General features: G+C 35.7%; 1 protein-coding gene across 6 annotated transcripts in view; it reads left to right on the top strand.

The window, feature by feature from the left end:
* The window catches only part of SNTG1 (syntrophin gamma 1), an 880,400-nt gene that overhangs the window by 787,799 nt on the left and 65,496 nt on the right, over positions 1 to 27,105 (top strand). For 5 of the 6 annotated variants that reach the window (XM_055349267.2, XM_019032962.4, XM_055349266.2 and 2 more), the window contains 2 exons: positions 401 to 553; positions 4,686 to 4,778. In XM_055349267.2, coding sequence (XP_055205242.1) covers positions 401 to 553; positions 4,686 to 4,778 — 246 coding nt within the window. Of the gene's footprint in view, positions 1 to 400; positions 554 to 4,685; positions 5,179 to 27,105 lie in introns of those variants that run through there. The other variant, XM_055349268.2, reaches the window with a different exon arrangement.

The following is a 27,105-nucleotide window of genomic DNA, read 5'->3' as shown; positions in this document are numbered from 1 at the left end:
CTTATAAAGTTCCTTAAAATTTACAAACATGTTCACAAGCATTATTTAATTTCAACATCATAACAGTTATGTAAGGAAGGGAAGAGATAGTGTGTCACCCCTTTGTAGAGTAATAAACCAAGTCTTGTATGTTAAATGCTTTGGTGGTTATATTGTTAGTAAGAGATGAAGCCAGAAACCCTGACTTCTATTTTATGGACATGCTTCAGTGTAAAGACAGAGAAGTCATGTGTTGGGGCTTTGAAGCCTGGAGTTCTGGTATAATGTCTAATGAAGACTTGGTGAATTTGCAGTGTTGTCTTTTTACCTGTGGCTTCTGCACCTTGGTCCAGTCAGGAATGGCCAGGTTAGCAATGTGAAGTGATGTGTGCCAGCCTGTGTAACTCCAGGTTTTCACCAGGACAGTGACCTGCTGGACCGACGGAAACATTGCTTCACCGTGCAGTCTGAGTCTGGGGAGGACCTGTACTTCTCAGTGGAGCTGGAAAGTGACCTCGCCCAGTGGGAAAGAGCCTTCCAGACAGCAACCTTTCTAGAAGTAGAACGGATACAGGTGAGAGTCCGTGGGACTGCAGGATGTGTGGCTCCCTCAGACGCATGACCACTTCCCTAGAGTTCTAATATCATTCCAAAGTAGTGTAAAAATACTGTTTTGGGAGTCTTGACCTCAAATGCATTCTATAAATAGCCATTTTTGTTTAGTGACTAGTAATACAGCTCGGAACAAAATTTTAATTTTTCCACGACTTGATCTTTCCAGGCTATTTCCTACTACTAATTAAAAATATATTTCTAATTTTAATTAGACATTACTCTGACTTAAATCTAATATAGAAAATACTCTGATTTAATGAATTGTTGAAAAGGTCACTTCCTGTTCTCCAAATATGACCTCCTAATTTCCAGCCTGTTGGCGTCATTTACTCACAATGCTCTTTCCCTTTGCCTCCGTCCTTCAAAGCCACACAGAGTTTTTGAGACTTTTTATCAAAGGTCATATCATCCAGGAACATGTCCCTGATTTCCAGTCCGCCCTGCCTAATGCTTGCCAATACTCCTTCTACAACTATCCTGTTCAAACAACTCTTCTTCTCACTTTTGAACATAATATAATGTACTTTTCTGGGGTTTTTTTACAGATAAGAAAACACAAACTAATCAATTGTATTCATACTGCTTATGAAAAGCAATGACATTTTTACATGAAGTCATTAACACATACAACAATAAAAATCATAAAAGTAATACATCTGATTAGAAATACAATATAGGAAATAGATTTTAAAATAGTGTAGTCTAGTGATAAAATTTATACTGTGTTTTCTACTTATTTATAGCAGCATCTATAAGATTCTTCTATTTATTTGTCTTTTTTTTTAAGGATTGCACACACTCAGTCTGTTTTGTATTGCAGTGACATGTGCTTGTTATTCCCTGCACTAAATTATAGGTTGTTTGGAATTATCTTATCATGTGCCAACCAAAGTCCAGTGCATTTTGCACATCATGAGTATTCAACAGATATTTATTGAACTTTGTTTCTTAAGTGTGAAGTTATACACTAGATCAAACTTTATAGAGCCCTCAGCCTCTGTCTTCACAAGACCATTGAACAAAACAGCCTCCCAAAGTTGGTTCTGTGGCTGACCTCAAAAAGACCTGTGGACAAATTAAAAGGTTTTCATGCGCTTGCCACATGCAAATGGATCCATAGAGCAAGGACCTAAATACACACATGGACACTTAATTTTGAAAACAAATGTGGTGAATAATCCAGCATTGACTATACTGGAATGTTTGCATAAAACAGGATTGTTGGATACATACATTTTGAACATGTTGAACTGATTTCTATTTTCTGACTACAAACCTCTGTAATCAACACATCAAGTTGTACCAGTGTGACATTACAATCAGGGGAAGAGGACAGAAATAAAACTCCAATTATAGTTTTTTTAATTGTTCAGTTGACTCTTTTCAATAACTCTGCTTTTATCTTCATGCATCTAAAAAGTCTTAAATAGCCAAAAAATAGTTTCCACAATTAGAACCTCAATTCAAAAAAATAGATATTATATCAAAAATGGAAACAAAAATATATTAAATATGATTTTATTCTGAGTCAAGATCCAAGACCATTTAAAGCATTAAAATATAATTTAATGGAATGCAAGTTGACAGTTTTGTTATTGAAATTTATATTTTTAGGTTTCTAAAATTATTATTTCTCTACAATAGTCCACTTCGCTTGGAAACAACTACATGGTAATTTTAACATTTTGGTTCCAATTTAGTATTTTATTTTAAGTCTCCTGATATTTATAAATTAGATAGAGATAAAATCTTTGAATCTGGGCTTTGTATTCTGTAAACTGATATTCAGTGAAATACATTGGCCTATTTCCTTACCCATTCACAATGCCAGTGTAAGATAAACATCAGAAGTGAAAGGTAAAACATTTAATGTCTTTTTAGCTTTTAGTTGTTCTACAGATTTTATAACTCTTATTTATTTACCACATAAGAAATCAATGAACACCTTTGTAGTATTACTTTCAAATTTAAAGTATGTGAATTATATTTACATGAATAACCTTAACACGTTTTTCTTCTATATTCTTAATTTATCACTTCCAGTAAAGTTGGTAGGGAATTAAATAAAGAAGGAATATAAATTCTATTGTAAAACAAGCAGAAAGAAAAAAATTAATGAATTGACTTTCAAAGTGTTCCTCATTTAAACTTCCTTAAAAAGGATAATTTATTTATTGATTTTTCTCTGTATAATTTGTTTTTAAGGAAACAAATTAAACAACAAATTAAATATTTCAATATTAAACATTAACTATACACATGATATGCTATTAATATTATAAATGATAGAACTTGAGTCTGTATATAAATTGAGACTTCAATGAGTCTCAATTTATAGCACATCTATTTGTTTCAATTTCATGATTATTGAGAAAATCTAATTTAATTTGTAATGCTGAACTTAATAAAAAAATTTTAATACACTGCACCGAATTTATTTTCACCTGACATTTTCTTGTTTAAATGACAGTGTTTGAAATTAGCAAACCATTATGTCTAAATTAGGAGAAAATTTTATGGTCTTAAACATTCCTTAACGTTGATAATAGTTTTAATAAAGTGCTAATGGGTGGATGTAAGCATGCACAATGCTTATGTATTAAACAAATATAATTACTCCTGAAAATGGACTTTTGAGGTCCATTAAGTATGTTCTTTAGTCTGCTTTTTTTAAAAAAAAATGTAACTCCAAAAGAATAATTTTGCATTATTATAATTTTTCTATGCTAATAAGGCTTAAACACATGAATGTAATTTTTGGTGAAGGCAACTCGATGTATTTAGTCATGATTACATTCAGAATGGGATTCAATTAATGTAGTTTTATATACAGTATTATAAAAACAAATACAATGCAAGGATAGGTGTTAAAAATTTGCTTCAGATAAACTTCTCTTCCTTTTTTCTTCTCTCTCTTTGTCTTTTTCTCTCTCACCTTGTACATGGATCACAAATATTTTTCATGATTGGAATATCCCACTGCGATTTAAAATTAAATGCAAATAAAACTGGCTTATAGATGTAACAATACATCATGTCATCTATAAACCTTCAGTTTTTATTTCATATTTGATTTATATCCTGTTTTCTTTATATTTCAGTATCCGTATTTACTATGAAAAATTAGGCTGGGCACAGTGGCTCACGCCTGTAATCCCAGCACTTTGGGAGGCCGAGGCGGGTGGATCACGAGGTCAGGCGTTCGAGACCAGCCCAGCCAAGATGGTGAAACCCCGTCTCTACTAAAAATACAAAAATTAGCCAGGCACGGTGGCGGGCGACTGTAATGCCAGTTACTCAGGAGGCCGAGGCAAGAGAATTTATTGAACCCAACAGACAGAGGTTGCAGTGAGCCGACACCGCACCACTACGCTCTAGCCTGGGCAACAGAGCAAGACTCTGTTTCAAAAAAGAAAAACCAAAACAAGAAAAATTATAATATTATCTGATCTCATTGTGAAAAGTAATTACTTGTTGATTTTTAAAGAATTATCTGTAGTTATAAACAAATAAATTGGAAAGTGGTAAATATCTGTAGGAATATCTCGTGCAATATCGAAGAACAGAGTAAGACTGTTAAGATCAAGATCTATTCTTTTGGCTTGGTTACTAAATCTGTATTTGTGTGCATGAGAATGTGGTTTAATAATATCCATGAAATTGATATCCTGAGAATTCAAGGCAGTGCTATTTAACAATAGTTCTCTTTTAGTTTAATGAAAATGGTTGGCTACAGTAAATAACAACTTAATATAAACTTGCCTACACCTAAAACTTTTTATATTATATACCACCTTTATTGTCAACACAGCAAAGACAGACAGTGTAGCACAATGTACAGACAAAACTAGAGGGAACAGGATTGGAAACTCGGCCGGGCATACACCTTGGCAAGTTAAATAAAACCCAACACTCTCAGCTTCTGTTTCATTAACATTAAAATGTTGATAATACTCCCTTCTTTATACAATTATTGTTAATATTAAATTAGATATTGTATGAAGTACTTATTGCAGAAGCTGTAACATAGTTCTTAATATTGATATTGCATCAATAACATGAAAAGTAACAATACTTTCTGTTCTACCTAGTGCAAGACCTATGCATGTGTGCTAGAAAGTCATCTAATGGGACTCACAATTGATTTCAGCACAGGATTTATCTGCTTTGATGCTGCAACAAAGGTAATGTGTTCAGGTCAGCTCTGAGAAATATGCTGCAAACATTCTAATTCAAGAATGATTTAAATGCCTCATAACTCCTTTCAGCATTTTAATTGTAATCATGTGTCAAATTTAAGATCTTCGTTTTTGTTAATGGAAGATAAATTATGCTTCGATCTGAAAAAAAGTTTGAATTTTTAATAAAACATATGTAGTACCACAAAACTATAACTATGTGAAAGTATTTATTTATAAGTCTATCTATGTATGTATCTATCAATCAATCATTTTCCTGTTTTTTAAAGATATGACTTTATAATTGAAGGGACATTTTCTTCCCCAAAAAGCAGTTTTTAAAAAACATGTTTCTTTATACTTTACTTGCATCAACTTCTGCAATACAAAAAGAAGGAAAACATGTTGTTTTTAAAAAAAAAAATTATAGCTGACATGTTAGAATTATTGAATGGTGAAAATTTAAAGTCTAGTTTCTAGCCAGGGAGTAGGACTTTTATAAACACTTGACTTAATAAGGATTATGCACTGTGAGGTGCTCTTTTCCCGAAGTGTACATCTCTGGGAGTGATGCACATTGAATGACAGAGGGTGCCTACTCAGCCAGTCATACCTAAAAAAATCCAATTTTGATTATTATGGAATGACAAATGACAAAGCCAAAGCATTGCACATTATTATCATTATTTTTAATTGGAAGCGATCTTAAAGCTCAACTGACCCCCATTCAACTGCTAATCTCCTTCTAGTCCCTGCTACAGTTTGTGACTTGAGACTGTTGTCCCCATGGAAGACATCCTCTTCCCTCTCATTGAGGATCTCAGTTCCTTAGATCCATTCCATTTCCTCCTTCATCAAAGTATGGCTTGGGTATAAATTGATTTGTTCCTTCTCACTAATTTTAAGGATTCATGAGTAATCCTTTACCAGAACACACATATTTTATCTAGAAATTAAGTTTTGTTTAGGATTTTCTAAAGCAAATGGCAACAAAATAAAACAGTGATACAAACGTGTAAGAAAGATGGAGTGTAGGAGGCAGTGGGGGTTCCTGAGTTGGGAAAGATGAATGTCTAATGGTGGGACCCAGGTAGGATGCCGCCCTGTGTTCATTCACCTTGTGAATCTTCATGACTCAGCAGTTGGCATTGTCCTGCAAAATCTCACGTTACTTAGAGATATATTTATTTTTATTTTAACATGGTAAAATTAGACAGCACACATTTGCTGGTCAGATTTGGCCATCTAATGTGTTGCCTTCACATCATGACAAAAGAATACTTTGTGAATAAGCAATTTTAAATGCCAATGACTCTTGAAAACTTTCAAATGAGGCTGCCATAAACTATTCCTATTACTAAAGTTTATTTTTATTAAAATGTTCATCAAATCAAGATAGGCTCCTGAGTATTAAATTAATTTGATAAATTAATTGAATTATTAAATTATCAGTTAAATGAGTAATAAGTTAATTTTATAAATAAATTTAGAAACAAATTACACTAACTAGATAAGTCAAAGTCTGATTTTAAAAAGAAAACGCTATTGCCAGAATTGTCACCAAACTCTATTACATGAATGTGTAAGAATCTTACATTAGCGAATGAGAAAAATAAAATTCACATGAATATATTTCTGAGTATGTGAATCTATTCTGAGTTTATTTTAAAGCTAGCATAATACAGACCTATGTCAGTATCCTGTTGGCTCTGTATAATAAGGGAGAAAATCATGACACCAATGTCCTATCTGACATTCCTGTCTACTTCTGCTGGGTGTTCTGGGAACGAGTGCGTAGTCAGGAGTGTCTAAGTGAATGATTATGATGCCATCCAGGGAAAACAGTTTAGTAGGAAATGAGAATTTAATCAGTCCAAGCTTGATACTCAGGGAAAGCACCAGAGGCCTTCAGGAATAGTAGTCACTGTTCTGTTTTCTGATTCTTTCATTGGAAGCATCTAACTTCAAGGTAATCTGAGAATTGGGAAAGGCTAAAAGGAATCTACACATTAATCAAGAAGGTTATATTATCCATCACAGATTATACTTGGAGAATGAAAGTAGGAGCTATTAATAGTTATGTCAGACATAAGGAGGAGGACAAGCATAAATGGAGATTCCTGGGCAAACCACTGAGCTGGGCTGACTGCAAGAAACTTGCACCCCTTCATCAGATGAGGCTGGAAGTTATTTTTAAATATGATAAAAAGGTAATTGTTACATACAAATCAAAACATGCTTCATCTAATGTTTTATTAAAATAAATAATATCTAGTTATTTTCTATTTTTTCTAAGTAATATGAATGTGAAAAATATCTTTAAGACTATATGTCCAACAGTTTTTAAATGTTTGGATTCAGGAGAGTTTACCCTTTAGCTGAACATGCTTTGTCCTTCTGCACTTCATCTTGATCAAGTCTTCCAACTTTGAAGTTACTACAGAAGCAAACCAAAGGTTTTGAAAGAAAGAAGAGATTCCAGGAAAGGGGTGGACTCTATTCTGGGTCATTAACTGACCTCCATATGAAGCAAATAGTGTATTCTTAATACATCAGTGAAGGAAAGAATTGCTGCATCTCTCTTATTGCAGGGAATGAGAGTCGGCGTGATTTTAGATTACACTGGTATGCTAAATATTTGGATATAGAGGGATGTCTGGGAATGTCCAGCTAATTCTCATTACTTACCACCTGTGCTTGGAAGTTCCCAGAGTAAACGATTACCCTTGACTTGCCAGAGCACAAGACATATTAAATAGCATTCTGTTCCCTATACTTACATTTACATTAGTAGCATATCAGGAGGTGATACATTCTTCAGTTCCCTTATTGTTGCTGAGTGATTCCCTCCCTAATTCATTACTGTACAGCTCAGCTTGTTCTTTGTAATTCTCTTCCTTATTAAAATGTAGCATTTTCACTGTTAGAGAAGGGTATTATTATTATGTCAAAGTATAATGTTAACCATACTTAAATAATTTACATAGCTAAAAGCATAGTCTTGTTGCCATTATATTCTTTTAAAAATGTGTATGTGCATTAATTTTATATAGTGATAGAGTTCCTAGTTAAACAGAAACCTCATCAGTGGCATCTACAAAACACTCATTTAATTTGTGAATAAATCTTCACTGAATGCCTGCTGTCTCTTGAGAGACATGGGAGGGCATACACATCAGTCTTCACAGATGTTTCCTTGAAGTGGAGACAAGGAGGATGAAACTATCCAGACAGATATCTGTAAGTGAGGATGGACATGGAATTTGAGGGAAGAGGAGATGAGAAATCATGTCTGTGGGTATCTAAGAGCCAGATTTGAAAAAAGGTCCAGTTAAGAAATTGGAAGTGATTCTAAGAACAGAGGAATACCTTTAGGGTTTGAGACAAAGGAAAGAAATGATCAGATGTGTGTTTGAGAATAGAAAACTAGTGGAATAATGTACGACTGAAATTAAGACAATCTGGGCAAAACCCAGATTCCAAATGTGTTTTTAGATTCTTTTTCTTATTTTTTATTTTTTTTAATTACACTTTAAGTTCTTGGATACATGTGCAAAACATGCATGTTTGTTACATAGGTATACATGTGCCATGGTGGTTTGCTGTATCCATCAACCCGTCATCTAGGTTTTAACCCCCACCTGCATTAGGTATTTGACCTAATGTTATCCCTCCCCATGTCCCCACCCCTCAACAGGCCCCAGTGTGTGACGTTCCCTTCCTTGTGTTTACCTGTTCTCATTGTTCAACTCCCACTTATGAGCAAGAACATGTGTTGTTTGGTTTTCTGTTTCTGTCTTAGTTTGCTGGGAATGATGGTTTCCAGCTTCATCCATGTCCCTGCAAAGAACATGAACTCATCCTTTTTTATGGCTGCATATACTCCATGGTGTATATGTGCCACATTTTCTTTATCCAGTCTATCATTGATGGGCGTCTGGTTAGGTTCCAAGTCTTTGCTATTGTAAATAGTGCTGCAATAAACATATGTGTGCATGTGTCTTTATAGGAGAATTTATAATCCTCTGTGTATATACCCAGTAATGGGATTGCTGGGTCAGATGGTATTTCTGGTTCTAGGTCCTTGAGGAATCACCACACTGTCTTCCACAATGGTTGAACTAATTTGCACTCCCCACCAACAGTATAAAAGTATTCCTATTTCTCCACATCCTCGCCAGCATCTGTTGTTTCCTGACTTTTCAATGATCCCCATTCTAACTGGTGTGACATGATATCACGTTGTGGTTTTGATTTGTATTTCTCTGATGACCAGTGATGATGAGCTTTTTTTCATATGTTTGTTGGCTACATAAATGTCTTCTTTTGAGAAGTGTCTGTTCATATCCTTCATCCACTTTTTGATGGGGTTGTTTGTTTTTTTTCTCTTAAATTTGTTTAAGTTCCTTGTAGATTCTGGATATTAGATCTTTCTCAGATGGATAGATTACAAAATTTTTCTCCCATTCTGTAGGTTGCCTGTTCACTCTGATGATAGTTTCTTTTGCTGTGCAGAAGCTCTTTAGTTTAATGAGATCCCATTTGTCAAGCTTGGCTTTTGTTGTAATTGCTTTTGGTGTTTTAGTCATGAAGTCTTTGCCCATGTCTACGTCCTGGATGGAATTGCCTAGGTTTTCTTCTGGAGTTTTTATGGTTTTCAGTCTTACGTTTAAGTCTTTAATCCATCTTGAATTAATTTTTGTATAAGGTATAAGGAAGGGGTCCAGTTTCAGTTTCATGCATATGACTAGCCAGTTTTCCCAACACCATTTATTAAATAGGGAATCCTGGCTGGGTGTGGTGGCTCACACCTGTAATTCCAGCACTTTGGGAGGCCAGGGCGGGCGGAACATGAGGTCAAGAGTTTAAGACCAGCATGACCAACATAGTGAAACCTTGCCTCTACTAAAAATACAAAAAATTAGCTGGATGTGGTGGCAGGCACCTGTAATCCCAGCTACTCAGGAGGCTGAGGCAGGAGAACTGCTTGAACCCAGGAGACAGAGGTTGCCATGAGTGAACATCGCACCACTGCACTCCAGCCTGGGTGACAGTGTGAGACTCCATTTCAAAAAAAAAAAAAAAGGTGGGGGGAGGGAATCGTTTTCTTATTGCTTGTTTTTGTCAGATTTGTCAAAGATCAAATAGCTGTAGATGTGTGGTGTTATTTCTGATCCCTCTGCTCTCTTCCATTGGTCTATAAATCTGTTTTGGTACCAGTAACCATGCTGTTTTGGTTACTGTAGCCTAGTAGTATAGTTTGAAGTCAGGTAGCACGATGCCTCCAGCTTTGTTCTTTTTGGTTAGGATTGTCTTGGCTATATGGGATCTTTTTTGGTTCCCTATGAAATTTGACCTTTTCAAGGAGAACTACAAACTGCTGCTCAAGGAAATAAGAGAGGACACAAACAAATGAAAAAAAAAAATTCCATGTTCATGGATAGGAAGAATCAATGTCATGAAAATGGCCATAAGGTCCAAAGTGATTTATAGATTCATTGCTATTCCCATCAAGCTACCCTTGACTTTCTTCACAGAATCAGATTCCAGATTTTTGAAATCTGTCCTCTACTGGACATTTGCCACTCTATCACATTCCTGAGAAAAAAATACATGCATGGATGACAAAGTCAAAGAATAACATTATGAATTGAGGGAGGAAAATGATCAGAGTGTAACATGAGAACAAAGAGACATCAGTACAATTGAAAGTTAACGTTCCAGGAGGTGGGTGTGGAGAGGAAAGCTGGAGAAACAGATTGCGCCACATGATCAAGGTCCAGCACATGCTCGACCACAATCTAATTTACACAGTGGAAAGACCATTCTAGCTGAGGTACAGCTTGCATCAAGCAGGTGGGGGCAATACTTAATGGGTGTTTATGTTTTCCCTCAATGACTCATTATAGAATAACTTTGAACTCTTTTAGAATCATGGAATTTTGTAAAAACCAAAACCAAAAACAACAACAAAAACAAAAACCATAAAAGGTAGATACTTGTTATGGGCACCTCCCTTTTATGTTTTTGTTTTTGCTTTACAAAATTTCATGATTCTAAAAAAGTTTGAAAGTTATTCTTTATATAATAAGTATGGGCGTCCAACAAATAACACCTGAGTGTTAGTAGTTAAAATAAGAATGAAGGCATTGGAATCCCACACCTGAGACCTAGCATTTACTCCTCCTGCTGCAACTAAGGAGTCACAGGGCTCCACGGGATGTCACTGTAGCACAAAGAATATTCATACTATGTAAATATCCATTGTGATTATTAGAACACCATAAATTTGACTCTTAAGCATGGGTAAGAGTAAAAGACAGCATTACTCATATCATTGCTGGTCTCTAGAATACTAGGTCCCCCAAATTGTTACAGTCTGATTGTTTTTATTATTATTTAATGTTTTAATAGTTGAAATTGAGAATGGCTATGATAGAATACTTATAAAGGCTTCTTTACTTCAATTTATTTAAGAGCCAGTACTGACACATAGCTTGTTAAAAACATTTTTTGAAAATCAAGATTGGTTAGCAGATCTATGAAGATAATAAATATGAAGTAAAAGGAAACAGTCTTAAGAATGAGCTCTATCACAGGTTATAAGCTACTGTATACTATTATATAATGATTTTATGGTTTATTTTCTCTTTATCTCCTTTATTAGCCTTAATTGAATATACATTAAAAGCATTGTTATGGAGGATGTTTGTTAAAACCCACTCACATGTATATTGACCTTCATTTTGCAAACTTACATTCTGAGAATTAAGAGGCAATCAACGTAATCTTAGCTGAAATCACTTCATTCTGGTTTTTCATATTTTTTCTACAAAATTAGAGGACTTAATTATTTTCCAAAATAATTATGATTTACAATTAAACTCACTGTTAACACATTAACATTTTAAGTTCATGAAATACCTTAATCTTTCTAATCCACTTAATCCTTTAAATCAACACTGATTTCTAGAATGTTTCAAGGTAAAATTTGAATTGAAGTTAATATGGCCCTTTTAATTTTTAAAAATCTTTGATATGGCTTTGATAAACTGAAGGAACTCTGAGCTACTGTTTCTCCCAAAGGTGTATGACCCTCATGTACACACATGTGCACACATACACACACTTTATTACACATCTTTAGGCTTTTTATATAAAGCATTTATATGATCATAATATGAATTCCATAGCTTAAACTTCTCAACATAGAATTAACCTTTAATTTCTTAAATTTTATGTTATTATTCCATAATCTTTCAATTATTTCACATCAAAGACAGTTACTAAAAATATAAAAAAATTTGAAGACATCAAAATAAATTCTTTCTTGAAATGTCTCCTGTGTAAGTAGAAATCTTCACTATACAAGTTATAATATAGTTCTGACAATATTCACATAAATCTTAGCATTTTAAAGTTATATATTTATTTTTTCTTTCTAATTGTGTTACAGCTCAACAATACAAAGAGCTGTTTGATGTAATTTTTATGTTCTTCTTCAGGTAAATTATTTCTTCTTTGCTTTTAGGGAAATGAAGAACATTGTATTTATTGCAAAACGAACTCAGACATTTAGGGAAACTGTCTATCTGGTAGTTGTTTCCTAATCTGCAAGTATTTCAAAGATAGCCCTAAAGTAAATATTCAAAAAAATTTAAACAAAAAAGTATTTTGAATGACATTCAAAAAAAACCCAACTTTTCATGCAATATATTATTAATGTGTAATATAAAAAATAAAATTCCCTGCCTTTCTTATTCTTTTTTTTTTTTTTTTTTTTCTTTTTGAAACGGAGTCTCACACTGCCGCCCAGGCTGGAGTGCAGTGGCGCGATCTCAGCTCACTGCAAGCTCCACCTCCCGGGTTCACGCCATTCTCCTGCCTCAGCCTCCTGAGTAACTGGGACTACAGGTGCCCGCCACCATGCCCGGCTAATTTTTTTTTTGCATTTTTAGTGGAGACGAAGTTTCACCGTGTTAGCCAGGATGGACTTGATCTCCTGACCTCGTGATCCGCCTGCCTCGGCCTCCCAAAATGCTGGGATTACGGGCGTGAGCCACCGCGCCCAGCTCTTACTCATTTCTTGATATACAAGGACATGATAGAGCATTGTGAAAATTAACACATAATTCACTGCTATGTTTATAATTCAAATATAGAAAAAACAAAATCAAGAAAGATTCAAAAGGTCTTTGGCTAATATATACTTTTCATGCCCTTAAATTTTATGTCATGTTTTCCTTCTCCTTAAATCTTTAATTTTTTATTCTTTCTTTCTGTGGATTCTGATATATTTTATTTTTTCTAAATTAATATTTTTATGATTAAGAATAACTGACTTCAAACTTTTCTCATCGTATTTTAGTTTGCCTTTGCTTAAATTATCAGTTTTGATTTCCATAAAGGTTTTGTAACTCAAAGTATTATCCTTCAAACCTGCATGAATTGAATGGGAATGATGTAACTTTGCTTTTCCTTACAGCGTTATTCTAAAATTAAATGAGATAGCATGTTAAAAATAATAAACTGTAAAACATAAGGTAGAGATTCTGAAACATCTGAGCATTATTTCCAGCTAGCCCATATTTCAATAGATCTTGTCTCAACCACAACATATCCTTTCATCTATAACTAGAATTTTATCATGCTTTTTCTTTCTGTGTCAAATTCCTCAGAACACATCAGGGAGTTGCTTCTGCAAATCATACAGACACTATGAGCCTCATTTTCTTCATCTCTAAAATGGATATGTGAATAACACTTTTCTCACAGGCTTATGGTAAAGTGTAAGCAAGAAAATGTGTGTGAAGTGTTTTGCACAGTGAGACTTGCATGATGAACCCTTAGAAAGAGATGAACATTTCTGCCCCTCACACACTGTGGGATAGTCCCACCCACTGCAGTACATGAGTACCAGCGACCCTTTGCTACTGTGCTACCATCCTCAAGATGTCGAAGGGGCACTGTGTTTTCTGTAAGTCTTGATCAACCAGTCAGCAGAGTTAATGTCTGTTACATTCCAGTCCTTAGGGTCTGTGCTTTTGGAGGTCTCTGTCCTTTTAGCCCAATGAAGATTGATGTTGAACAAGTAGTCATGAGTTTAAATGGTTCTTAGCAAAGAGAGTTCAGGATAACCTAGAAGCTACAAATTAGATTAAGGGGCTATTAGCAATAGTTGGAAAAAAATACATTTCACTTGAGAATTTGTAGGTCTTGGGTGTCTAAGTAGGCACATGGTGAAGGAAGATTGAAAGGCAAGTGTGAAATCCCTGAGACTTGACAGAACACTGACAGAGGAGGAGGAAAATTAGGGGTTGGGAAGGGCACACAAAAGTAAAATAGTCAGGCACCAAATCTGAGGAGTTTTGGACTTCATGTTGAAGAGTTGGCACTTACATCAGCAGTGGCCCAAGTTTGCCATGTAACACATAATGACTATGCATCACTGCCTTACGAAAGTGAACATTTGTTTCTCATGCTTCTGTGGGATTCAGAAGATTGATCTGGACAGGCTAATTTATACGGCTGCAGTTCGGATGGTTCTCTCGAACATCCTCTGATTGTTCCTTATTCTTCTCTAAGAATGAGGAGGTTAGCCCAGGCATGTCCTTTTCTTGTAAATGGCAAAGGGAGAAGAGAGAAAGCCCTAATGCGCAATTCTATTTTAGTCTCTGTATTGGGAACAACTGCAAAATCCCACTGTCAGTCAAAGCATGTCATGTGGTTGAGGCCACTATCAAGTGGGAGGGCAGATCAGCCTGGTCCATAGAATTTGCATCAGTAAAGTTCATAATTAAATTCTAGAAGTCATATTAGTAAATGTGAAGAATAGTGTGGCCTCAAAAATAAAACTATACAGATATTTATTAATTTGGCAGTTATTTTATAAAGTGCTTAATCTCTGTCAGTGGGCCAGCCTGCAGACAACCTTGAGGAGAACAGAGACAGTGGTTGTTTCTTAGATTGCAGAATGTATTTACTTAGATGTAGCTCTCTGAGGATACTCATTTTTCTCTTCAGAATGTTTACTATCCATTGAACTGGCAAATGTGTGTTCATATGTTAAAAAGAAATAAATAGAGTCTATTCCTACAGAGAATTGATAATACAAATTATTAGTGTGATTGAATTTTATCATGTTTGCAGAAAAAAGCAACAATAACAACAAGTTAAACAAAAACAAAAACAAAAATAACCTTTGCCATGATTTGAATGAATGTGTTCCTTCAAAATTCATACATTAGAACCTAATACCTCATGTGATAGCATTAGGAGGAGAGCCTTTCGGGTGGTGATTAAGTCATGAGGCTCTGTCCTCATGAGTGGAATTAGTGCCCTTATAAAAGAAGTTGAAGTGGTGCCCTAGTCCCTTTTGCCCTTCCTCCTTCTGCCACGGGAGAAGGCAGCAACGAGGCACTATTTTTGAAGCAGAGAATGACCTTTCACCAGACACCAAATCTGCCAGCACCTTGATCTTGGACTCCCAGTCTCCAGAACTGTAAGAAATAAATTTCTATTGTTTCTACGTTATTCAGTCCTGGATATTTTGTTATAGCAGGAGGAACAGCCTAACATGCTCTTAGAATCCAAGAAATCTGTACCAACAAAACAAAGTTTTTTGCCTATTTTCATCACACAGATGGCATGTAAACTTTCTGAAAATAAAATCTGTAGGTTAAGAATAACAAATAGCATACCCTGACCAGTAGTATGTGGAAATGTGCTGGTGCTTTCTTTACCACATGAATTTGGGGCATTCTTTTGAAAAATTTTACATGGCTATGATTAAAATAAATATTGTAATACATCAACTTACCAGATTGATATCATTAAGCTATTATAAAATTAATCTATAATGTTTGAGTTTTAGAAAAATTTTAATAGAAAAAGATTAACTTTTCTCCTTAATAGATTTCAAATAAATTCTCAAAGTGAAAACCTGTATACTCCTCTGAATGGCTTAATATAGTTGATGAAATATATATTTTTTTATGTGGAGTTAATTTGAAGGGAATAAATTTAGATGAAATACATTTGAGGGAGAAGTTCTGAGCTGATTAGACAATTTAGTTCAATCTTTAATTTAGGCAACTGGCCCAATGATAATGCATTCCTGTTCTATTATGTCCAGTTCAAACATGCATGATCTCTAAGACTCCATAATAACGACATTTCAAAAGTGTGTTCAACACTGAGCTTGCTGTCCATTTTCGTCTCACACCTTTGTATTCCCATCTCAACTATCTAAATAAATCCAAATTTAATTCTATCCTCTTACCTTATCCTTACCCTTGCCATTTAGCCTTTAAATAACTTTCTCTAAACAAATCTAAAAGGTGTTCCCTCTTTTCCATTTTCAGTATTACTAACTTAGCTAACCTCTTCTCATTTGTATTACCACAATATCTTCCAAATAGGACTTGTCAATTTATTTATTGAAGACATTCTTATTATGCATCAATTATGCTACATGACTATTGCTACATACTGGGAGTATAACAACAGATGCAGTCCCTCCCCTCAAGAAGTCTACAGTCTAATGAAAAGGACAGATCTAGAATTGGGTAGGTACTTTCATGCAGTATGGAGAAAAGTCTTAGCATTATGAGGGCCTAGTTACAGACTCAAGAGGGATAATGCCAAATGGAAATAGGATTTGGTGGGACAGTTTGATCAATTGCTTAAACAGAAGATTCATCAAGACAATTTGCAAAGGGTAAAAGGTATGTTTACGGTTATTGCTGGACACTCATGAGTCAAATATCAAATACCAGGTGATTTGTGATGTGAGAAGAGTATAAATAGATACTGCCTTCAAAGCATTATTGTTTTAATTTTTAACGTGTTCTATATAATAAGTTATAAGCTACATAAATCGTTCTTTCAAATGTTGTTGTTTTTTTTACCTATGTGGTAAAAGCTACTTTTATTGCACATAAAATAGTTAACATAGGGTTTAGTTTACCTTCATATGTGAAAGTTGCTTCAGTTTCTTTAAACAAATATTTTTCTCTAGGGCATGAATAATTGGACCTGAAAACAGTGAGCTGGTAAGGAAATGAATAAAGAATGTGCTGGGGGATTTTTAACCTTTTTTGTTCAACATGTAAGCCTTTCATTAGCATTAATACAACTTCACCTTCCATTTGTACATTATTAATGCATTACAGTTTTGAATGGTCTGCATCCAAGGAACACTTGATGTCATTTGAAAGTGAATTTATTCATTAACCTGTGTCCCTTAGTTGCAGCCAGCTTTGTATCCCTGTTTTCTGATGGAGCTAGCAGCCAGCTTTGTACCTGTATTATAAGTGTCAAAAATAAAAAGTTAGGGCAAGCTTTGTTTCCTCTTCCCTTCCCACTGACATTCTCTAGGTTACTGGCATTTTCAAGCTTTGAGCCAATTTTACAATGGGTCTTACTCAAATGAATAGCTTATGGGAAACTTTTCACATATGGTGGAGACAAATGCTTAAAATAGCAGCATTATTATAAGAAGAAGTGATGACTCAGAGCATGCTATGAATAAATTGCTTTCCTGGGTTTAGTGTCTTATTCTAAACGGGACTCTGAGTCTCTCCTCTATTTTAAGAAAGAAGTCAGGCATTAGCAATAAGAGTTTATTTATAATCATGTTCAATAAATGAGTCTGATGTTTGGTTAGGGAAATCATTAAAAAGGTAGGTCAGAATAAAAGAAGAAATATAAACTGTGGAAAATGACAGACTTAGTTTTGATTTCTACTTCTTAGCTATGAAATATGGTGAACGTGTATGGTGCTTCCTTTATTGTATCCTGGGAAATTGCAATAACTCTAGCTATTGTATAGCTCTTGCAGGGATCAGAGATAACATAGGAAAGGGCCCAGCACAGTGAATGCCCATTTTAATAAATAACAAAGATGATGCTTCACTGAAAGAACAGCAGACTCTCAGAATGCATCACACACACTAAATGAAGTATTTTCAAATTACTTATAATCTGTGCTTGTGTTCAGCCATCAAATGATTCAGTGTCAGGAACAAATGATGGATTACTTATTATATGCCTCATTCTCTTAATATGAAAAATTCTGCTTGATAAAATTTCAACATTTCATCTTCAATTGCACATGGATTAATCATTATTTATGATCACATTGTATGTATATATATACGTATGTATGTATACATATGTGTGTATATATATACATATATGTGTGTGTGTACATATATATATTGAGGTGGAGTCTTGCTCTGTCACCCAGGCTGGAGTGCAGTGGTGCGGTCTCAGCTCACTGCAACATCCACCTCCCAGGTTCAAGCAATTCTCCTGCCTCAGCCTCCCGAGTAGCTGGGACTACAGGCATGTGCCACCACTCCCAGCTAATTTTTGTATTTTTAATAGAGACGGGGTTTTTACCATGTTGGCCAGGCTGATTCTGAACTCCTGACCTCAAGTGATCCTCCCACCTCAGCCTCCCAGTGTGCTGGGATTACAGGCATGAGCCACCACACCTGGCCCACATTGTATAATTGAATGTGATTGCATTGAATCCAAGGTTCTGTAATGCTTACCTGTTTGCATGCATTCCTTCAAATAAGATTTATCTCTTATAGATAGTAGCTCATAGGCAAATTATTCTTCTGCAGAACATATTTTTCTTTTATATTCTTTAATTAATTATTTAATCAGCCCTTAGATTGAAACAGTTTTACCACATACAAGGCTTTCGCCATTGACAGTCTTCAATGATTCTGTTATAGTGAACTCCAGTAGTAAAAGTGCTGGGATTTGTTGTGTTGTTCTTTCTTCATCTTTACTTGCAGGTTTTGTGTATGGGAAATATTTAATTGTATTTTAAAATTCAAGAAAAATTATATGCTTATCATTTCATATAAATGTCCAAGGAATATTTTTAATGAAACACTGTTTTTGACTGTCAAAAACAAACAAGTTTTAATAAATCAATAGGTATCTTAAATCCATTAACACTATATGTAAACGTATTACATATTCTATTCTATAGTGCATATTTTATAACTTCTCAACTTGTATTTCATGGGAAAAAGAAAGTGCTTGCATAAACAATGTTAAATGATTTTCTTTTATGAAAATATCCTCAGACTATCGTGCTAATGAAGCTCACCAAACGTACGTGACCACATTTGACTTCCTTGTTCTGGAGGAGCAAGCAGGAGCTTCACAGGTCCATGGAAAGACATGGGAAAGTAAAAATCTGGTCTGTAATTACTTAATATAAAGGTTTTGGGTCAAATTCAAGGCTTTAAAATACTCAAAAATTTCTTCATACATTGCTATTAGTTTTGTTCATTTATTTATTTCTTTTGCTCTCTCCTTTCGACTTGATCTCTACCAAGTTCAGCAAATTAAGACTATTACTAATGGCAGGAATTATTCAATCCAAATTCAAGGTCCTTTGACCAAAGTTCTCTAGAGAAGACAGAGACCACTGGGCTTGCACAGTCCATAAAATATTACTGGCTGTTTTCACCATGCCTTCTCTAAAGTTGGGCATTTCATAGGCTTTTATAAGTTCTCGTTTTAGTGTATGTTTCCCCCACTTCCCGATTACAGGCCTCCAATAACATGACAACCACATAACTAGAGGGAAATGAAGTGATTTTTCTTCATTAAAGTTGATTCTGTTTTAATATGTTTATTTTACAAAAGTTGGAATTATTGCATGTCCCCTGCAGGCCAGTAACTCCATTAGGACCCAGGGCTTCAACAGTGGGTCAGTTAGACTGACTGGAAGCTCTCATTACAAGGAGAGGTGCACAGCAGGAGGGGTTCATGGCAATGAGGCCTATGGAAAAAAAAAAAGGAGAAAGGTATTGACAGAGAGAGGTTTCAGAAGGTCTTTTAGTAGTTTTGCAGGAAAAGACTCCCTAAGGCAGTAATATTTGTAGTGAGACCATAGCAAGAATGGAATAGCTGTGAAATGAGTAGGGGTAGAAAGGTTTCAAAGAGAGGAAATGAGAAGTGTTAAATCAGAGGCATGAAAGGGCTTTGCTATTTGCTTTTTTCCAAGAACGTAAGGAGGGCAGGGTGAGGAAGAGGGAGAGAGAGAACAAAAAAGATAATTCTGATTGTAGTATAGAAAATAAATTCATGTTTACTTTATCAAAAGCTTTTATTCCATGGTGTTATTTGTATTTAACATTTGCTTTGTATTTTAAACAATCTTAGTTACATTTTTTATATTTGATATCAGAAACAGGAAGGGTCACTGGCTGTGGAAGATATCACAGATATAATACAGATAATCACAAACAAAGCAACAGAGGTGCCAAATGATTTTAAGTAAGGAATCTCTGTTTGGGAAAGGGGTGGGTGTCTGAGACATATTTAAATATTTTCCTCTTATCTGAGTTCCCTATAGTTTTAGTTGAATATGTGGTCTCCTCGGGCTAATAATAAGTAATGTGGCCATGCTATTTGCTGCCCAAGATGTGATAATAAATAATTATTAGCTAACAAATTGGTTTCCTGGTATTGGTTCACCTGTAAGATTATTTTGTCAAGCATTATTTTTAAAAGAGTGTTGTCTCTAAAATATAAACATATACTAGGCACACTAAAGAGAAATTGAGATATATTTCATTCTATTAATTATCTAAGCGTTAATAAGTAGACTAATCATTTTTGGTAGATTATTTTTAGTAGAGGATCACAGTTTGTTGAGATGCAATTATGAATGGCATGTTCACCAAAATCAATTCAGGTGCACTTCAGGTACATATGTTTTTTGATTTAGAAGAATTTGATCTTACTACAACTCTGTGCTCTATTAATTGCATATATTCATATTATCAGTGTATAGTAAATAACATAACCAATGTTAAAGATTTAGATGAATTTATGGTAGCATTCAAAATAATAGAGATAGTTTAATTTGATAGAAATAAATTTCTAAAACTTTTATTCTACAAATGGGATGGAAAAAACAGTTATTAGAGTTAACAGATTTTTTAAAATTTGAAGCATTAATAGAAAGAAGATATCATTTAATTATCTGTGAATTTATTCTACTAATGGAGACAAATAAATATCATTCGGCTCACTTTGATAAGAAAACTTCATATTCAAAATGAGTATATTTCATTTATATGGAGAATCGTTGGATCAAAATAAAAAGTTATGCATAAAGAATGATTTGTAAATATACCTTCTCCATTTAAATATATTAGATCAACTTATTTGGGCAATGTTTTGTTTTTAAAGTAACTACTAATCCTGTATTTCAAGCATATGCTAATTTGTTCCATTTGGCTTTTATGCAATCAGTAATACTGTTATTCCCATGGTGAATGGGTGAACATTAAACAACATTTTTTGCAATTGCCTACTTCTTATCAACTTTATATTAGAATTCACTAGTTAATTTTTCATTTAATGCTCACCTTACTTTTTTAACTTAACTAAAGTTGAGTCTAAAACATCAAATTGTAAGATAAGTATATATAGTTCTATATTATAATCCAAAATAATATAAAAATAATAAATATAGTCTTAATAAGATAATAAACAACAAAACGTCTCTTACAAGCATTCAGGTTACTGCCTACAAACCCTACAGAATGGCCATTTATCCTCTTTTCTGTCCATATTTTAAGTACGTGACACCTCTAATTTCCTCTGTTTTTCACTGCCCCGTTGAAAGATTGCCTGATGCCAGAGGACAGTTTGTGGCAAGCAGGCTGTTACACCAACTGGCTCATGAGCAGAGGTGTTGAATACTTCCCCTGCAATAGACCTGAAGAAACAAGCTGCCTTTAGCACCTCATATCCAGATGCACTTAGTTTTATCAGCAAGTACCATGTCTATTGCATTTTTGCTAACCAGGAGAATATTCTGGTTTGATATAAATTTTGACCACCAAAAACAAAGCCTTGTGCCGATGCTGCTGAATTACAGAACTGCATCTTCTCTACCCACGCTTCCTGAATGTGACTGTAGGATTGGCAAGGCTCTTTAGTATTCCACACTTGAAAAAGAAATGAACTTCTACCTACTCTGTCTTCCCTCTCAGGGTATAACACAATAATACACATCTTCACATTTTATCCTTCTTCAGTGCCTAGTTGTGTACAGGTATGTGACGTGTGGTATGTGTGTGTACAAATATAATTTCCATTTGGAGAGCTATCTTCCTAAACCCACATTAACATGTTATTAACCAGGAACTCCTCATTGCATTAAAATAGTGCACTGAAAGAGCTCTTAATAAAGTCATTCATAATCTTCTCATCAATATCACTAATTTCTAAAAATTAATAAATAAAATATTTTATTACTGTTTATTACACAAGGTGCTATGGAGCAGTTAGTAAGGACACATATTTCAGCCAGTAGTGTGTTTTTGAAAAAGCTTCCCTAAAGAGTTATGATTTTCCTGGGGGCTGAAACATAAAACGAGACATGAACTGGCCGAAGTTGGGGGAGCGCTCAAGTGGGGCCCCTCAGGCAGAGTGGGCAACAGGCAAGGTGGAAGGAATGAGCAAAAGCATCATGATTTGTGAATAATCAAGAGTTGCTTGGCTGGAACAGAGTACAGTTGAAAGTCAGTAGCAAAAATGAGATTAAAAATTTGAGGCCGGGTGCATTGGCTCACGCCTGTAATCCCAGCTCTTTGGGAGGCCGAGGCAGGTGGATCACAAGGTCAGGAGATTGAGACCAGCCTGGCTAACACAGTGAAACCCCGTCTCTACTAAAAATACAAAAAATTAGCTGGGCGTGGTGGCGGGCGCCTGTAGTCCCAGCTACTGAGGAGGCTGAAGCAGGAGAAAGGCGTGAAACCAGGAGGTGGAGCTTGCAGTGAGCCAAGATTACGACACTGCACTCCAGCCCAGGCGACAGAGTGAGACTCTGTCTCAAAAAAAAAAAAAAAAATTAAATTAAATTAAATAAATAAATAAATAAAATTGAGCAAGGCTAAATCTTGAAGGATTTTGTGTGTCTTAACAAGGATTTAAATCTGATCATGATACTACCATTGAAAGGTGTTATGTAGCAGAAATATGATTTAAGTTGAAAAAAAGGGAAGGGCGTGGGCTTACATTATACAATGTGGAATGTCAAGAGTAGAGAAAATAAATTATTTTGAATTTACTGTGAATACGCAAGAGAGAAAAGGTATCTAAACTATATTAGTGGTGTATAATGATAATGATGACACAGAGATTCATGAGGTGTGTGGGAATTAGAATTAACAGAATTAGAGGCAGGGAGTCTGATGGAAAACTTGATTTTATTTTCAAATGTAATGCTTAGAAGATGGAGTAAAAGTGCTGACAATCCCTAAAATAAATTAAAGAAGAGAGTGGTTGAGGGGAAGATGAAAATTCACTTCAAATATATCAATTTTAATCTCTATACAAGCTGTCTTAGATTGGGTTCCTTTAAGAGTTTTCTTTGAAAGAGCTTTCAACAGATGATATTTCTAGATGCTGGGAGTCCAGCAGCCCTCCCAACAGATGTGAGCAGAGAACCACAATATCCACTGCAGTGCACATCTCCCATTCCACGGCCCCACTGGCTTTTTATGCTAAAGTGGGCCCATCCAGGTGCATTTTGGGTTCTCACTGGCCCTGGATTCTCACTGGTCCTTCTGTAGAAAACAAGAGAAGGGTTAGTGAGGTGATAAATAGCCCCTGCTGCTATGGCTGCTGTCAAGGCCATAACTGACAAGCATCATCCCCTCCTCCACTCCTCATTCTTGATTGGCCCTGTCATTACCATAACATCTGCTGCTCTGGGAAGTTTGCCTCCTGGGCTAACTCACGCTGTCATCCCAAGAGCTGATCCTGTGGCTATGGATGCTGATTTATTCCCATTGACCATTAAAAGTGGCAGTGGCAGAATAAACATTTAGCAGAGTTATTGCATGCCAAATAAGTTCTTCTTCACCTTCCTGCTACCTCCTGATTGTGTTAAGGGACAATTATCCCTGCAGAAGGTGACTCCTTAAACTGTTTACTGATCTTTTGGTACAAAGTGTTTAGAAGCACCAGAAAGCACAGTGGCTTATGACCTCCACGTGCACAGTACAGAGTTGTCAGCACAAGATGCTCACATTCCCCATTTGAGCAGCTGGGAATGGTGATAGCTGCAACCTGTCCTAAATCCACCTCTTCATTCTCTGACCCATGTAGTCTACCTGCCAGGGACACAGAACTGTGTATTGGTCAGTGATTCCAGGTCTATTTCACCACACCTTGGGGGTGGTGTCCCCTTCTCATAGTATATCTCCTAGATGAAACACTAACTATATACGAAGAGGCCATTGAACTGTCTGTCCTCCTTTGCCCAAACTCTGAGGGTGATGCAGCGCTGAGGGCACCACTAGGTGCCTTGATGATGCTCCAGCATCTCTTCTGTTGTACAATGGGTCTGTAGTGATGAGGAGTTACAAAGACTCCTGCAAAAATTCTGCAAGTCCTAAAATGTTGAGGCCTGGTGAACAGGAAAGGCAAACTCATACCAGAGTGTGTGTCTATTCATGTCTAAATAAATTAATGCCTCTTTGGGGTGAAAAGAGCCCAATATTATCAATCTGCCACCAAACAGTTGATTGATTTAGCCACATTGGTGGCACCCTGAGCACTCATTTTTGGCTTCTATTGGTGACAGATTGAACATTCAGCTGTGGTAGAAGCTGGATCCTCCTGTGTGCATGAGGAGTCAGGTTGGGCTCATGTGTGGCCCCCATTTGTTAATGCATTCTTTATGCCAATGACAGAGCCAGGCTGTTGTAAAATCTCTGAAGTATTAGGAGTGCTCATTGTTTGGGGCTTTTTCCTCGGACCCCTTTTTCCCTAATGTTCTGATATTTTAGTACTCCTAGATCCCTGACTGGGTCAAATCTTTCACCTCTGTCCATGAATCACCCATATTCTTATCTCATTCCACTTGTATTTGCAGAAAATGGATACCCAGATGCACTGTCCAGAGTTCTGTGCAGTGGGGAGCATTTTCTCCTCACTTATGTTTTAGGAACAGCTAACAGAGGGGCTGTTGAAGAGGAAACCTCAATATTTAGCTTGCATGCTGAGCCTGTCTATCTGTGAGCAAATCTTCGCCTTTTGTTCTATCTTAGGTCACCATAGGGATTGTCCCTTAGGTGGCATATTTGCTAGTTGTTGAGTGGTGCAGGTCCTAGGCTGGTGATGAGATGGAGACCTGGGCTGCCAGCCTGGGTAGCTTGCTGGTGCCCTGTGGCTTGGCTCATCCCTGATTCCAGGTGAATACATTACATGCTACAACTTTTTACATTGCCCTGCTGTACCTTATAGCTTATTAGGCAGACAGAGTCCAAATATAATGTGTAGCCCTGGATACATGGGATTTCTCTCTACATTTCTCTCTACAAGGGCCTCTGACTAAGAAATGGTAAGCAGATTTGCTAGAGATGGAATCACTTTTCTCCAGAGACCAAAGAGGTCTATATTGTGATTCTCCTATGAGGGCTTCACGTAAATTTCACACAGGTTCTTTCTTTGGAATAGACACTTCTAATGTCATAGAGTTTGGCAAATTAAGTTAAGCCCGTGTCTACCTCCCCTCCAGTGATGGGGGTCTCTTTTGTCAGCCAGCTAGCAGGCAATCTATGTCCAATATTTCATTTTTGCCTTTGTATTGAGAACTACACCTAGCATGAGCTATGCTAGTTTGAATTTCATAGAGTAGTATTCACGGCAGAGAAATAGGTTTGTGAGTTGGTACACTCAGGACACACCTGTATGTAAAGAGGAAGGCAGGATAGGCAAGAAGGATAAGCTGACCCACAGGTAATTGTACCTAAGGGCTAGTCATACTTAAGGGGAATTCTGAAGCTTTGATTGTCCTACAGAGTTATCCTAACAGCAACAACAGGGTCAGACATTTATATTTCTATATCACCTAGGACTTCAACTGTGACCAAGGAATTCATTATGATGGGTAAAAAGGCAAATCAGCAGCAGCAGGTATCCCCAGCAGCTGGGAGATGGGAGTGCTAACCCTGACCTGGAGGGAGCACCCCGTATTCACTACACGGATTGTGATGCTAAAAAGTAGTTGGATAAGAAAAAATGAGAGCGATTGGGAAGAGAAGATAGATCAGTTTCAGAGGAGACTGGAAGAAAAAAATTTCAATCCAGAATATTGTACAAATATACTTTGGAAATGATAAGGTTTAATTATTTTTGAATGAAAGAAAGTGATTTGAATATATGAAAGTAAAACTATATTTGGAAAAACAAAGAGAACCGTGGAAAGACATGCTTAGTTTTCTCTGCTGAGTGTGGTCTGTGGAGGGGGCTATGCCACATATTGAGTGGGGCAGAGGGGATGAAGGCATTAATTAGTGTGAAAAAGAACACTGCTATTTAAAAGGCTTTGAAATAATCAAATTAGTGAAAGCACATATCTCTTCAAAGGATTTAAACATTCACAGTAAAAAATTATTTCTGCTTTTATTATTTCACACTATTTTGGCACTACTCAGCACTCTGTTTGCTCTGACATTAGGGGCATTACATGACAAAAGCTTTATGCATTAACGAGGATGAACAAAAAGATTATAGGAGCAAATGGAACAAGAGGATGTGTTTTGCAGACATGATATAACCTAGAACTAGGAGTCAGCACATGTACCATTAATGGCATTGAAAAATCATTATAGACATTCATAAGGATATGTTGTCTCAAAATGCTGTGAATTTTGTGGCATGTTTAAGATGAAATAAAAAGAATTTTTAATGAATACAGAAAGATCCATCATAAAATATGAAGGAGGCAATATTCATCTTCAGAAAGTTCTTACTTCTGCTTCCATGTCCTCCCAGAAGCATCACCATTAGTACTTGTGTTCAGGTAACTTCTGACATTAAAGTTTGCCATCAGCTTACTGTTCTATTGGAAGAACGCTACTAAACTAGTTTGAAATAATAGAGGAAAAAACTTTGCAATCTACAAAGCAATTTTATGAGCATAATTATTTCATCCCTTTTTACACTAACCTTTAAAGTAGAATAGTCAGACATTATTACTTCTAATTTACAGTAAAATATGATCAGGCTCTAATAAATTAAGAATCTTGCCCAAAGTCATGTGGCTTATAAGTAGAATATAAAATTCAGATTACATTTTAGGGCTTGTGGCTCTGAGCTCAGTATTCATCTTTATTTCAGTACACTGCCAACAACAAAATACATGATCTTTCCTGGGATATATGCATTGTAATAGGGGAAAGCATCTTAATTTCCTGATGATGGAGTTCAGGCCAGTGCCTGGAGAAGAGGGCACAAAAGGAGATAAACAGGAGAGAGTGGTTTCTGGTCTTTA

The sequence above is a fragment of the Gorilla gorilla genome, chromosome 7, assembly GCF_029281585.2.
Source record: "Gorilla gorilla gorilla isolate KB3781 chromosome 7, NHGRI_mGorGor1-v2.1_pri, whole genome shotgun sequence".
Lineage (NCBI taxonomy): Eukaryota > Metazoa > Chordata > Mammalia > Primates > Hominidae > Gorilla > Gorilla gorilla.
The sequence above is the reverse complement of the archived record's forward strand: the minus strand, read 5'-3'. Positions and strand labels throughout refer to the sequence as shown.